Source organism: Aphelocoma coerulescens, chromosome 18 (assembly GCF_041296385.1).
Source record: "Aphelocoma coerulescens isolate FSJ_1873_10779 chromosome 18, UR_Acoe_1.0, whole genome shotgun sequence".
Classification (NCBI taxonomy): Eukaryota; Metazoa; Chordata; class Aves; order Passeriformes; family Corvidae; genus Aphelocoma; species Aphelocoma coerulescens.
The window spans coordinates 8,367,472-8,381,479 of NC_091031.1; the positions used below are offsets into that span (position 1 = coordinate 8,367,472).

Consider the following 14,008-nt stretch of genomic DNA (forward strand, 5'->3'; position numbering starts at 1 on the left):
GCAGGTACTGTACCACACCAGCTGCTGCTGGGCTTTGCCTCTGCGCCTCTTCTCAGGAGAGAAAAGGTTTTTGTCAGAGTTGACTTTGCCTTGACGTGGGCTTGGTCCTCTGAAGCTGCAGGGGTTGATGTGGGTTGATGCAATGGGGGCTGTACCTCCCCCCCTTCCCAGCTTTCGTGATTAGCAGCTGCTAATCAGCAGGGATGCTTGTGGTGAGCCAGGACCCAGCCACACCATTCCCTCTTTGCTGGTGTTTGTGGGTTTTCCATCACTCCCCAGGTCTGGGAGCAAATCCCCCCTGGCTGGGGGGCTCCCTAAAAGCCCTACTGAAACCCACTAGATCTCATTTTAGGAGAACTGTAACGTCTTATTTTTCTGCCATTCCCCTGCCCTTTCTTATCCAGAAGTTCCCTTGGAGCTTAGTTAGGGTAGTTTGGGAAGGCACTAAAGAGAGTTAAAACCTCAGAATGGACATTTCCCTCCACCCTGAGTGCTACAGGCGTTTGCTGTTCTGAGTCAGAACTCACAAAAAACATCAGTTTTCCCCAAACTGTGTATTTGGGGTCATTTATTCCTGGGTGGAGAGGCTGGGGCTGGGCCCTGCTGCTTCCTTGAAGCCAGACTGCCTGGCCTTTGCTTCCCATCTTGTGGCACCCCATGGAATAAAAATGGGAATAGAGAGGTTTTTCCTTATTTTGAGTGATTTTGAGGTCTAGACATGCAAAGAACACCTCCATCTTCTGGAGCCAGGTGCTTATTTACAAGCCTTGGACCAAACACCCTCTCCAGGGCATGGTGTTTTTGACATTTAGAAACATTTCATTAAACCTCCCTTCCCTTTATTTCTCATTTCCTACCCCTCAGAACTTCTTGCCTCCGGCTCACAATAGGAGCTGAAGTTTTAATAAGCTGGGAAAGCCTTCGAGAAGTCTCGGGCTCCATGGCTGAGGGCAGAAATACAGCATTTGAGGAGGCTTTAAGGCAACAAACAGAGTTTTCTCAAATTCCCCATTTATAACTCCTTATTCCCCCTGGTCTTTGCTCTTTTGGGGCTGTTGCAGCACTGGAAAATCCAGCATCCAAAGGATTGGCCCTCTGTGGTTTTTTCAAGCCAAAAAAATTCTGCAGCAGAGAAATTGTTAAAATGAAAGGCTGCTTTGGAGCAAAAGGAGGGAAGCCTCCAAGAGAAGAAAATTGATGACCCCTTTCATTTTCCAGGTAGTGAAACAGGATTAAATCTGAATGAGAAAATCCTTGGAACTTGTTACTTGGAATAAGAGGCTATTAGCAAGCTCTGGTCTTTGCAGACTTTCCTCTGAACCCTTTAATTCAGCAGCTCCAGATGGGAAGTTGCCCTTGGAGGGGACGGGGAAGGCAGGAACTTGATGATCAGAGTGATGGATCCTGCAGCCATCCAGGCTCTCCAGGAGCCTGGGGCAGTCCAGGATGTGTTTCCAAGGAATGAGGAGGGGAGGGTGGGGATTTTGCACTGCTGTGGGTCTGCAGGTGCTCTGGGACAGCAGTTTGAGAATTAAACCCCCCGCCATAACCATGGGGGGGAGGGAGGCCCATCTTTTAGTGCAGTTCACACCTCTGCCTTCCTCCCCAGGGCAAGGAGAAGTTCCTGGCCATCCTCAACAAGTACATGGAGATCCACGGCACGGTTTATTATGAGACACAGAGGCCACCCGAGGTGCCAGCGTTCGTGAAGAACCACGGGCTGCTGCCCCAGCACGAGTTCCAGCAGCTGCTGAGGAAGGCAAAGGTGGGTGAGGGCACCCCAGGACCCCATCCCCCGTTACCTGTGCTACTCCCAGCTGGGATAATTAACCACGAGCCTCTCAGCTGGGATAATTAGGCAGGAACCGAGCAGAGCACATTTCACACCAAGATGCGCCTGATGAGTTTCTCCTTGCACGCTGTCCGCGGGCACAGCACAAAGTTTCCTCATTAATTCATTTATTGCTAAGTGGGGTGGGGTTGGTTTTTGTTTTTTTCACCTTACAGATGTGATAAAAATAAACGGGATTCTTGGAGCGTGTGGGCACATCCCTGCTGCCTGGGGGAGATATTCCTGATTTACCAGCCCAAACAGCTTTGGCAAAGCAATGTTGCTCCACACAGGGCCAGTATGATGGCTGTAAGCACCAGGAGGGAACTTGCAGCTCCTGGACACCCCATGGCCCTGCAAAGCAGGCTGTGAGCCGTGGAATAGGGGGGAATTTTGAGCACGGTTTGTCGAACCGCAGCAGAGGCTCGGCGTGCAGGAGCAGAGCAGCACAGAGGGGATGCTGGTGGGTTGTCTGGGAGGTTTCCCTGTGGGGGATAAAAACCACTCACCAGCACTGGGTTTCTGCCTTGCAGCTCTTCATTGGCTTTGGGTTCCCCTACGAGGGCCCGGCCCCGCTGGAGGCCATCGCCAACGGCTGCGTTTTCCTGCAGGCCCGGTTCAGGCCTCCCCACAGCTCCCTCAACCACGAGTTCTTCCGCGGGAAGCCCACGTCCAGAGAGGCAAGTGTGGTGTGGGGGCCGCATGGAGCCACCCCGCTTGGCACCAGGGCTTGGGCCGGCCTGGGGGAAGAGCAGCTGCTGTGCTGAGGTTACTTTTATTTTAATGCAAGGTTTTCCTCTGTGGATATCTGCAGCTGGGAGATTTGCGTGGATGCAAGGGGCTCTGCTGTAGGTTTGGGGTTTCCAAGGAGAACGTGGTGCAGGAGCCTTCTGCTGCACCTCAAGCTCCTTCCCCACCAGCCCAAATCCACATCCCCTCCACACCCTGCTCCCAACCCGGGGCGATGCTGCCCTGCTCACCCCTTTGTCCACCCAGAGGGACACTGGGACCCGCACAGTGTGGCAGGGCTACGAAACCCCTCCCAGGCTTGCCCATCGCTGGGAATCCAATCTAAGTAGAGCAGGAACTCTTTAAAAGTTAAAGGCTCGAGAAAATTGCCTCTTTTATTATTAATAAAGTGGATAATGCGGTGCAAGGCTCCCTTGCTGAGCAGGGAGTGAGCTGGGGGACTGTGCAGCTGGACTGGGCTGTCCTGCCCCCACTGTCTGCCCCATGCACCCCCCGAATTAGGTGATAACACCCATTCGGGTGGGGCTGTGGCTGTACTTCAGCCTGGAGCCGGGTGGCAGCCGGGGGTGAGGGTTGTGAGATGCCTCAGGGTGTTTATGTGCCGGAGGGGAAAGAGGTGATCAATCTGTCGGGAAAGAAATGAGGAAGGACAGCAACGAGGAGGATAAAACACACAGCTCTTCTCCTCCAGCTGGCAGGCATTCAGGCCCCTCTGTGATGTTTTTGTGGTGCCCCCAAAACACCTCCTCTGCTCAGCACCCTCTGTCTTCCCTTCCCGGAGGAGATCAGGGCTGAAAAGGCAGCTCAGGGCTGAAAACAAAAGAGGTAGATCCCCAAAAATCACCCGTGTGGGTAGCCCAGGGAAAAGCAAGGATGTCAGTACCTGTGGAGTACCAATGTGGGGGCTGCCTGTGGCATCAGGGGATGCAGCTTCCAGCACTGCTTTCTCCCAGTGCCAGGCTTTCCCAGCCTTCAGTGGCAATGAATTTTGTCCCTGCCTTGTTCCTAGAGATGGCAAACCTGGGAGATGTGATGCCTTCACGCACCTTTCCTGCTTTGGTGCATTTTTGCCATCCAGACCCACAGAATGGCTCGGGTCAAGGTTAAATTGTACCCGTGTCACAGCGATGGAGACACTCCAGGCTGCAAAAGGAATTCAGTGTTGTTGGGAATGGGGCATCCCAACCCAGCGGGAATTTCAGCACATCATCCTGAGCCTGGGGAGCAGCTGGGTCCAGAGGAAACCTTTTTCCAGCACTCCCTATTGCAGTGGGTCAAACCCCACTGTGTCTGTGAGGCTGCTGCTCCTCTCTGCCATGCAGCTGTGAGCATTCCAGCAGGGATTGCAAAATCCAGCTGGCCCCGCTGTGTTTCAGGTGTCCTCCCAACACCCTTATGCTGAAGACTTCATCGGGAAGCCCCACGTGTGGACTGTTGACTACAACAACTCCGAGGAGTTTGAAGCTGCCATCAAAACCATCATGAGGACACAGGTACAGCTTGGAGCAGTTTTGGGGTGACCTCCCCGCTGCTGGGTTTGGACAAGCAGCAGCAGCAGGTGTTAGAGCCTGGCTCTCCTTTTCAGACATTAATTTCTTTTCCTTCCTCCATTCTCCTTTGGATTTTTTCCCCCAGGGACACACGTGCTTTGGCACAGAGCATTGTAGGTGTTTCCCCAGGGCAGAGCTGTGCCTTTGAGGGATCCCCTGGGAACCCCTGGAGCAAGAGGAGGCTGGGATAAGGCAGATAAGGTTTGGGAGCAGGAGGCTGACGGTGCTGGAGATGCAGAGCAGGTCTGGGAGCTGGTGTGATACAGAGATAAACCCAGAGAGCCACAGCCCTCTGCGCCTGCCTTTCCCCCATTTCACTGATCGTTACCTCCGGATGGAGCAAATCGATAGGAATAACTTCAGGAGCTGCCTCTGCGAGGGATGTAAGGAAGGGGAGAACCCCGGGGAAGGCAGCACTCCTGCTGTGCTCACTCTGGAAGTGCTCCTCATGAATATTTACCTCCTGCCCGGTGGCAGGAGCCTTTCAAGTTGTCCAAATTATTAAAGTCAGTTTTCCTGGAGGGAAGGAAAGTGCTGATAGCCATTTTGCTGGCAATTTGCTTCGCCTGGGATGAGCTATCCTCTCTAGAGGACAGGGGTGTGCTGTGGAACCTGGGCTCTGCCTGGGGCTGTGGGGGCTCAGGGTTTACGGTGCTGGGTGGGATTTGGGGGGGACAGGTGTGGTGCTGGTCAGAGAAGGGTCGTCCTTGCTTTTCCCTACATTAGAAGTTGCAGAGGTGGGTGCCTGTGGCAGTCTGGGGACCTGATTCAGGTGCTGTGGCCATGCCATAACCCTGGGTCTCACCTCCTCGAGGGTGATCATGGCAGCTCTTCACCTCACTCTCATTTTCTCTGTGAACTTGTAAAGACTGATCAAACCCGGCTTAGGAAAACAGTTGTTGTTTTGCACATTCATTCCCGTATCTCGATTAGAATGAAATTAAAAATAATGACATCCCTGCTGCTGTGCTGCCAGGCCAGCTGTCAGAGCTTGACCCTCCACCATCTGGGCTGGAGACAGCCCTGAAGTGAAGGAATTGCTGTGGGGAGGGAGCTGGGAGCTGTTCTGGGAGAGAGAAGGAAATTTTCAGTTTTTCCACAAGAGAAGAAGGAAAATAGTGGAGCCTGGTGCTGCTGTGCTGCTAAAATAATTAAAGAATGGTGAGATAGAGGATGGGGAAAGGGCTGTGCTGGTTCCTGGGCAGCTGTGTTGTGCTGCTGCAGTGTTGACTGGACGTGCACCAGGTCATTTTTGTGCTTAATGGTCTGGTTAAAAATTAAAGAACTGAAAAGGACTTTAGGGAAGGGTTTGGTGGTGTGATGCCACTGGGCAGGAGGAGCTGGGGTCCAGAACTGGGCACTCACTGGAGCGTGCTGCTGCTGTGCCCACCCCTGTTTTGCCCCAAACCAAGCTCCTGTCTCAGCTCTTCTCCCCATTCCCACTCTGGGATCAGGATCCCCACCCCGTGGTCCCCTCCCACAAAACATCCCAGCCTCTGGAATTACCCTCAGCTGCTGGAAGCCCTAAGTTTGCCGTAGATGAACAGCTCCAGTCACTGAGGCCCCATTTGCATTGCGGCACGGGGTCGCTCTGGAGAGGAGGGATTCCTTCCCACCGAGGAGTTAATCCACAACTCACCTCTCTGGGGTTTTACAGACACTGTATAAATCCTCCCAGAGCAGAGCAGGGAATGAGTGTGAATAACTTACAGCAGCCTCTTCCCCCTCCTCCCCCACCTTTTTATCTTTTAAATAGAAAGGTCTGCTTTATTAGAGATGCTGTCAAGGCAATTAAGCCTAAAAATTGACCTACCTTACAGGTTTAAAAGCCTTATTATGGGCTTTGGCTCCAGGAGTCCCTGGGTATCTTGTCTTTAAAATACTGTTTGTTACAGCAGGAACTGAAAACAAGGATATTAGCAGGAGGAGCAGCAGAAAGATGGTAGCTGGGCAATTTAGTGTTCCTCTTCCCAGCCAGTTACTGGAGTTTGGAGAAATTATTTTACTGATTCCTTTTATATTTTTCCCCTGAAGGCAAAATGGGGTGTTCTGTTATTGGAATATCTAATAAATTTGTCTGTGTTTCAGAGTAACCACCATCAATTTATTTTTTTTCTGTCAAAACATTTCATTTCAAAATTACTGGAATGAAATACCATGGGTTTGTTTCCCATCTGCCTGCCTTTGTTTGGAAATACCCTGCCAATTTATTGAAAGGAATGCTGGATCTGAAATGATGCATTTCCCTTTGCTTCACCAACTCAGACAGACTGAACCTGAAACACAACACTTTCCCCCTCCTTGATGGGTGAAAACATCGGAAATTGAAAACTGACCTGAAATCGATTTTATTTAGGATTTTTTTTGTTGTTGTAGGACCGAAAAAATCACATATCCCGCAGATGTTTTGCATCTTCTAGGCAAGAACTCAGTGAGACATTTTGGGGGGTATGGGATGCTGTGGGAAAACTGGGTCTGCCATCAGGTGGAAGCTGTGCTGGGGACCAGGGACTGGGAACCACGATGCTGGGAGCATGTCTGGGGATTTGGGAGCTGGTCCATAAACCTGGCAGTAATTCTGGTGTGGTCCAGCTGACAACAAGCTCGCCCTGCTTTGGTCTGAGGGGGATTTGCTGATTGTCAGCAATATTGCAGTGTCACTGCAGCACCCCAGTTTCTCCTGCTGACACCCAGGGCTGCAGCTGGGGGCAGGCTGTGCCATCCCACAGCTTCTGCTGGGCTGGCAGAGCTCCCCAAGTTCAGGGCTGGCTGCTGGCTTTGTGCAGAGAGAGCAGTTGGGATGCAGCCGGCATCCCTCCCAACCTAGTTCTGCCTGAAAGAAACTTCTTCCTTCTGGAGGCAGAGCTGAATCATGCCTGGGACGTGGCTTGGGTTTGCAATCTGTGTTTTTTCCCCCAAGAGCAGCCCTTGTGCTCCCTTCTCTTGTCCTTTCAGAGGTAGCACCTGTTCCAGGTCACCCTCCAGCTGCTGGGGAAGGTTTTTGGCAGGCTGTGTCCCTGCCATTCATCTCACTCGGAGCAGTTCTGGGTTTCCCTGATGGTTTGCATCCCTGACCTATTTATAAGGAAAATTTAAAACAGAGAAGCACCAAACCCCTCTACCCCAGAGATCAAATCTGGGCATGGGGACAGGGGGCAGAGAGACAAGTGGTGTCCCCCTGGGAAAAGTGATGCTGGAGGCTTGTCCCAGTGATGGATTCCATCTGTTATCCAGGGGTTAGAGGCCAGAGAAGGAGAGAGGCTTGCAAGCACCACCATTTTCTGGGCCTCCAGCTTTTCCCATTGTCAAAACCAGTCCTCACAGAAGCAATTTAATAGACCCAATATTCTGGCGTAGTGAAGGGAGAAGGCTTCATTATATTAAAGTCAAACATACGGGACTATAATGGAAAATTATACATTTCAGACTATGCCTGGAAGAGCGGCACATTAAACATCACAGTGAAAATAGCTGGTTAAAATGTTCCAGCCTGCTGTTACGTGCCAGCACAGAATTGCATTCTTTTTCTACTTATTTGTCTGATGACGTTCAGGTTTTTTTCTCCCCGATTTCTTTTCCTTTTGAATGAAGGAGACTTAGGACTCCCTTCCAGCTGGAGGCTCTAAACCCAGAGCTCTGGTGGTGACAGCCCCATGGGACACCAGTAACTCCCTGTTGGGCTGATGGAGAGAGCACTGGGGCTGCCAGGCTCTGGCTCTGTGTTCCCCACCTGGGGAAAGGATGGAAAAGTCCATCTTACCAACCCCTCCATTCCTTCTCATGCCATCCCATGCATCATTCTGCAGTGGGATGCAGTGATCCCTACCTCAGAACCCCCCTCCTCCTTTTCCTCCTCCCTCCCAGAGCTCTGGGGACATCCTGAGCTCCCGACGTGAGGAGTGCCATTAAGGACGAGGCTGTGGAGAAGAGGCCGAGCCTGTCAGATTTTAATTAAACAATTATCTTCTCGAAATTGGCATTTTCTCAGTCCTGAGTGCATGAGCTGAATCCTAACGAGACCTGGAGAGGGGATCAGGGGGAAGTGAGAGTCTTTGGGGGACCCCCTGAGAGAGAGGAACTGGAGGAGCAGGGGCTGCAGTGGGCTCCAGCCCACTCCTGATGCCCATGGGTCCCACAAGGCCCCTGGGAGCCTGTGGAGAGGTGGGATTGCACCTGGAGCATCACCTCTGGACCCAGGTGCAGGCACAAGGAGGTTTTGTGTGCTGTGCTGCAGTGTTTTGGGGGATGAGGTTGTTTCTGGAATTATGACTGCACTATGCCTGGCAAAAGGGGGTGCTGGGAAAAGCCCCCCATGAAAGCAGTGGTGAGATGAGACTGAGCACTGGTGATGCTGAGCAAGGGGTGGTTTGTCTCCCCCAAACTGGTGCCAGGCAGCCCCAGCACCCAACCTGGCTCTGCACGACAGAGATGGGCAATTTTGCATTGTGAGGACTCTGCCCCAGTTAACTGAGAGCCCATCAGGAATTCAGAGGCAGGATCGGTGCCTGTCACTGTGTCAGCCCTGATTAGCGTGCACATCTGTAATTAGATGGAGCAGCTGTGATTTCCAGCCTGCCTGAGATCTCAGGTGGGATATTTATGGCAGGGAGATGCTTAGAGGGTTCTCAGCAGACTGAGCCTTTGAGCTTGGTTTTGACAGGTACTTCAAAAGGAAATGGCTATTTTGGAAGTGCAGAGCTCAGAAAATAGAAGCAGCAGTGTTTTCTGGATTAATTATCTTTGGGTGGTTTTGCTTATAATCTTTCTGAATAAAGCTCTGCAGAGATACACAGGGTAAAAGGGGGTCCCAGGACTGGCCCCTTCCTGCACCTCATGGAACATCTCTCTGGAAAAATAAGGGCGTGTGGAAAAGTATGTCTTCCCAGGGCAGAAAGTTCCTTAAAAATTAATTTGTTCCAGAGGGAAGGGGGACATCAGGCACAGCCCTCGTGGCAGTGCTCTTCCCACAAGGAAAATCACTACAGACCTGGGGGCAATGGTCAGGCACTGGTCCTGCTGAGGGCAGAGAGCCTGGCTGCCTTCTCCTGCCTGCTCCTGCCTGCCCTGGAACCTGTGCCACCACATGTGCCAGCTCGTGTGGGGACACTGCTGAGCCACAGTGCAGAGGAGGAGGTTTGCCATGCCAGGACCTGAGGTGACTCCCAGAACAGGGAGGTGTCGGGAAGTGAGGGCAAGCAGAGTCTCCTGGAGACCAGGAGCATTTTGTAACCCACACTGAAAATATCCCATGGTTTGAGCACTGCTGACTCTGTAGAGAGCAGTTCTGGACATGGAGGTGCAGTGACAGCGCTGACATCCATCACCAGTGTTTGCTCCCTCCCAGTGCCCACCCAGCTCCTGCCTCCCTGCCCCAGCCCCTGGGGCTGGCAGAGACGATGGCTTCCACCCCATCCAAACCACCTGTGCTGGGCAGCAAACCCTCGGCATGGCAGTGGGAAAAGGGAGATGTTTTTCCCTGTATTGTGCACAGCCAGCCCCAGCCCTGCCCTTTCCACTGGCCAGTTCTGTGGGTCGGAGCCTGGACCTTCCTCTCTGAGTGGGCAGAGCCGTGCTGAGGTCTGGGCAACAGAGGATGCCAGACCAGACCTGGGGCAGCACCGAGATGCTCTTGCTCTGGTTTAGCTTGGCATCTTTTCCAGTTCTACCTCCTCCCCTGTATTTTAAGGTTGCTCCTCCCTTGCCCACAGCTGTGGAGAGTTTCTCGGGCTGGAACAGTTCATGCCTTAGTTTGAAGTGATCTATTGGATGAAAACTGATTTGATTTTATAACTTACTGGACGTGGAGGAAAGGGGGACTAAAGTGGGACAGGGTGGCTTCATTTTCACCAATAGGTCAAACCCAAAATACTCCTCTCTCTTTCTCTATCACTTCATGGCCTGTGAGGTTTTTCCAGCCTTAGGGTCCTTCCCTGCTTGCTTTAGTGGGCCATGGGCTTTGGTGGGTGGGAGAGCCATGCCCAAGGTGCTGCTGTCTCAGGGGCAGGGCAAAGCTGTTCCCACCTGCTGCCTGTGCTCTGCTCTTGCCCTCCACAGGTGGACCCTTACCTGCCTTACGAGTACACCTGCGAGGGGATGCTGGAGCGGATCCACGCCTACATTCAGCACCAGGTTGGGGAGAATCCCTGTCCTCCCTGGGGAACCATCTCGGTCCTCGTGGCCAACTTTCCCTCTTCTCCCTGGGGAACATCCCTGCTCTCCCATGGGCATTGTGCAGCCAGTGCACTGATCGCAGAGAGCACCAGGAGATGGGGCTGGGGGAGGTTTTTTGTGGACCAGAGGTGCTGGGGGTTGGTGGAGGACACCTGGGGGTGCTGGAGCTGGGTCAAGGCCTTTCTGCTGCAGAGAATAAGGCAGCACTGGGAGAAGAAGAGGTGAGGGAAGAAGAGGTTCATCCCCCACAGCAGGAGATGCCATCTATGCGTGCAGGTGACCTCAGCCTGATAAGCAAACCCATCATCCCAAGTGTCCTCCTGTCTCACCAGCAGCCTCCCTTCCCCACTGTTAACATCTCAGGGCACTGACCCGTTATCTTCTCTCCCACCAGGATTTCTGCACCACGTCATCTCTTCCTCCATCTCCCAAGACCAAGAGTCCTGCTATGCAAAGCCCTCCAAGCCTGCTGGCCCTGTCCCCCAATGCCACCCACCTGGTGTGGTCTCCCAGCGCCGGGCGGGTGCCCCAGGCGTGGCCCCCGGTGGCGTCGCTGCAGGTGTGGGTGTCGGAGCCCCAGCACACGTGCACGGAGACGTGCCGGCGGCACGGGCTGGTCTGTGAGCCCACCTTCTTCAGGTTCCTCAACAAGGAGGAGGTGTTTCTCCAGTGAGTTGGGGCCTTCTCAGTGAGGTTATGGGGGGCCACCAGCCAGGTGATGTTCCCTTTGCTCCCTCCATCCCCAGCACCCATTTTCCTCCTGTCCCCCCTGCCAAAATCCCACTGATGACCCTTCATGCCCATGGCAGTGGGCACTTCACTCTTCAGCAGGCAACAGCAGCGTTTCCAGGCACGGTTCTGCCTCTCTCCCATCCCATTCCTCTCCATCTCCCGCACGCTCTCTCCCTCCCTGTCCTTTTTAATGTCTCTCTCTATAAAACTGCATTTTGAGCACACACTGGTGAAGTTTTAATAGAGTATAAATCTGCCACCGGGCTCCGTGCTGCTCTGTGGGCAATTAAAATGCGAGCGTTGCCGGTGCTGTCGCGCTGGTCAGGCAGGCGCCGCGCGTCCCGCTGACATTTTTATATAATAAATTAGAGCTGGGGCTTGGATTTCACTCTTTCCCCCTGCCTGTCCTCCTCCAGACCTTAAAGCGAGCTGGCTCAGGGACTTGTCACTTGAGAAGGGTTGGTGGGAGGGCGATGCCAGGGCTGCTATTCCGGCTAGGAGGGGAGGGATGTTAAAACCCACACTGGGCATTTCTGCTGCTCCTTGGGGCTTTTGCTGATGCCCACCCCAGTTTTCTGGCTAATCCCAGCTACCAGGGAGCATGTGGGCATTCACTGATCCCCTGTCCCTTCCAGGGAATGTTGTCTGCAATGGGAGGTGCCCATGGAGAGTGGACAGAGCTTCTGGTCAGCACAGGGCTGTAAAAGAGCCATTGAACATCCGGGGTCGAAGGGACCCACCAGGATCAATGAGTCCAACTCCTAAGATTTGGATGGGCTTTTGTGGGTGATGCTGAGCCATCTGTGGGTTGGGGCAATCTCTGGGCTGCGGGGTTGAGTTGCCAGGGTCGCCGCTTCCTGCCTGGTGTGTTGGGCTGAGCACCCACGTGTAGCCAAGGGGTGGCAAACATAGATCACCAAAGATCCGTCCCTACTTTTAGCAAAGGAACCTCCCCAAAAAGGACAAAAACCCTTCAGTGACCCCCCCCTCGGCAGCCCTCTCACCTGACCTGACGCAGCTTTGCCTTGGCCCCCAGGCTCAGCATCGCCTGCGACAGCACCGAGTATGAGATGAACCATCTGTACCCCGCGGTGGCCGAGAACGTCCACGAGTGCTACCTCCAGAAGGAGCCGCTGCTCTTCAGCTGCGCCGGCTACAACACCAAGTACCGGCGCCTCTGCCCCTGCCGCGACTTCCGCCAAGGACAGGTGGCTCTGTGCAGGGACTGCTTGTGACAGGGGGAGTCCCCACCGCGTTTGTGACACGGGCACCGAGCGGCTTCTCCTCGGAACTCTGCGGCAGCCGAGGAGCTGGGACAGGTCCCTCCCGGTGGGTGAGCCGGGGCTGTCAGACTCTGGGGGTTGTTTCATCCACCAGCCAGCCGTGAATGACCATGTCCTGAACTTTGGAGTCATTTTCTTCCCGAGGAGCATCGTCCGACCGCATCCGAACCCACCTGGACCTGGTGGCACTGGGACGGGGTGGTGGGGAGAGGGGGGCTGGGGACACCCTTCCCCTCCTCTGGCAATGGGACAAGCCACCAGCAGACTGCAGTTTCAGGGTTTTCATCTTCTTCAAGCATCCTAAGTTGTTTTATTTATTGATTTTTTTTTTTTTTAACCCTCCCCCTGACAAGTGGTAAATTAAAGGGGAACCCACACCCAGCCCTTCTGTGGGAGTTCTTGGGTGGAAGTGCACTGGAGGGGACAGGGGTGATGCTGGTGCCTGTCCTGGGGGAGAACAAAGCACAAGGAGAGTGGCTGGGTTAGATGGACACACTGGGGACTGCACCCCTGGTACCCCCAGGAAGAGCCAGCGTGGGCTGAACAGCCTGGGAAGGGGCTGGGGTGGGCTCCTGGGAAGGCTGCTGGTCCCTGGGCAGGGCAGAGGTGCCCAAAGTGATCCCCCCAGCCTCCAGGCTGCTCTTCACCCTGCTGGGCCATGCACGGAGCTGAACATCTCCCCAGGGATGGTTGGAGGTGGTGGTGAGGGCACAGGGGCTGCTCAGGATGCAGGTGAGTGGGCAGAGGGGAGGACGTGCTCCCAAAAGGAATTCCTGGCGGGCGCTGACCGAGGGCAGAGCAGCTGAAGAGCCACATCCTGGCTCGGTGTGCCCCAAATGTTGCCAGCCCAGCAAGAGGAGAGCTCCAAGCAATCATCTTCCATAGAACTTCGCTTCTTCAACTTAGTGCTGTTCCTCTTGCTTTGGGGGTGTTTTCCCCCCACTGCTGGTGTTTCCCCTCCTGGCACGTCCCCTGGCTGGGTTGGTGCTGGCTGGAGTGACCTGGTTTGTTTTTGTAGGGTTGCTCACCAGGACAAGGTGTTGCTGTAAGGTGGTCCTGCTGTTCAGAAAGAGGAATAGAGAGATTCCTGCATGCCATAAAATGTGTGGCTAGAAAGTCAGGGGCTGGAAACCCCTTCTCAGCCCTTCCCTGCATGGAATTGCTCCTGGCCTGGATGGCAAAGGAGGCTTGTGGGGTGGCAGCCTGGCCTGGCGCTGTCACTGCAGGATCCCTGGTGGAATTGTCCCCTCTGGCTCACGGTGACTGATGGAGAGCAGTGGCAGGATGAGTGCACGAGGTCACTGGAGCTGTGCCACACCCCCTGGCACCTCCAGCCTGTCCTCCCTGTGCCAAGTTTTGGGAGAAAATCCCATTCCTTCAGATGTGCTGCAGCATCAGGCAGAGTCCAGCTGCCCTCACCACATCCCTGCTGTGTCCCTGGGACACCACAGGGTGCTGTGTCCTCTGGGCACCCCCCATGTGAGCCTGGCCACATCCTGCCCTGGATGAGCCAGAGATGCTGCCGTTATCCCAGAGCAATTTATCATCTTCAGCTCCAAATTGCGTGGGCAGCCTCCATCCTGCCTGTGACGCCAGCTGAGGGGAAGGATTGATTAAGTAATTTTTGTGTCTTGCAGCCAGCGTGTGTCTAAATAAAAGCAGCACAAGCCTCTCTTTTGCAGAGCTGAGCA

The 14,008-nt window shown here is 54.0% G+C and overlaps 1 protein-coding gene across 2 annotated transcripts in view; it reads left to right on the forward strand.

Moving 5' to 3' along the window:
- The window catches only part of MGAT5B (alpha-1,6-mannosylglycoprotein 6-beta-N-acetylglucosaminyltransferase B), a 65,055-nt gene extending 52,371 nt beyond the window's left edge, over positions 1 to 12,684 (forward strand). For both annotated transcript variants that reach the window (XM_069032776.1, XM_069032775.1), the window contains exons 12-17: positions 1,610 to 1,765; positions 2,365 to 2,511; positions 3,958 to 4,074; positions 10,186 to 10,260; positions 10,697 to 10,971; positions 12,071 to 12,684. In XM_069032776.1, coding sequence (XP_068888877.1) covers positions 1,610 to 1,765; positions 2,365 to 2,511; positions 3,958 to 4,074; positions 10,186 to 10,260; positions 10,697 to 10,971; positions 12,071 to 12,269 — 969 coding nt within the window. In that variant the 3' untranslated portion in view covers positions 12,270 to 12,684. The remainder of the gene's footprint in view (positions 1 to 1,609; positions 1,766 to 2,364; positions 2,512 to 3,957; positions 4,075 to 10,185; positions 10,261 to 10,696; positions 10,972 to 12,070) is intronic.
- The last annotated feature ends 1,324 nt before the right edge of the window (positions 12,685 to 14,008 follow it).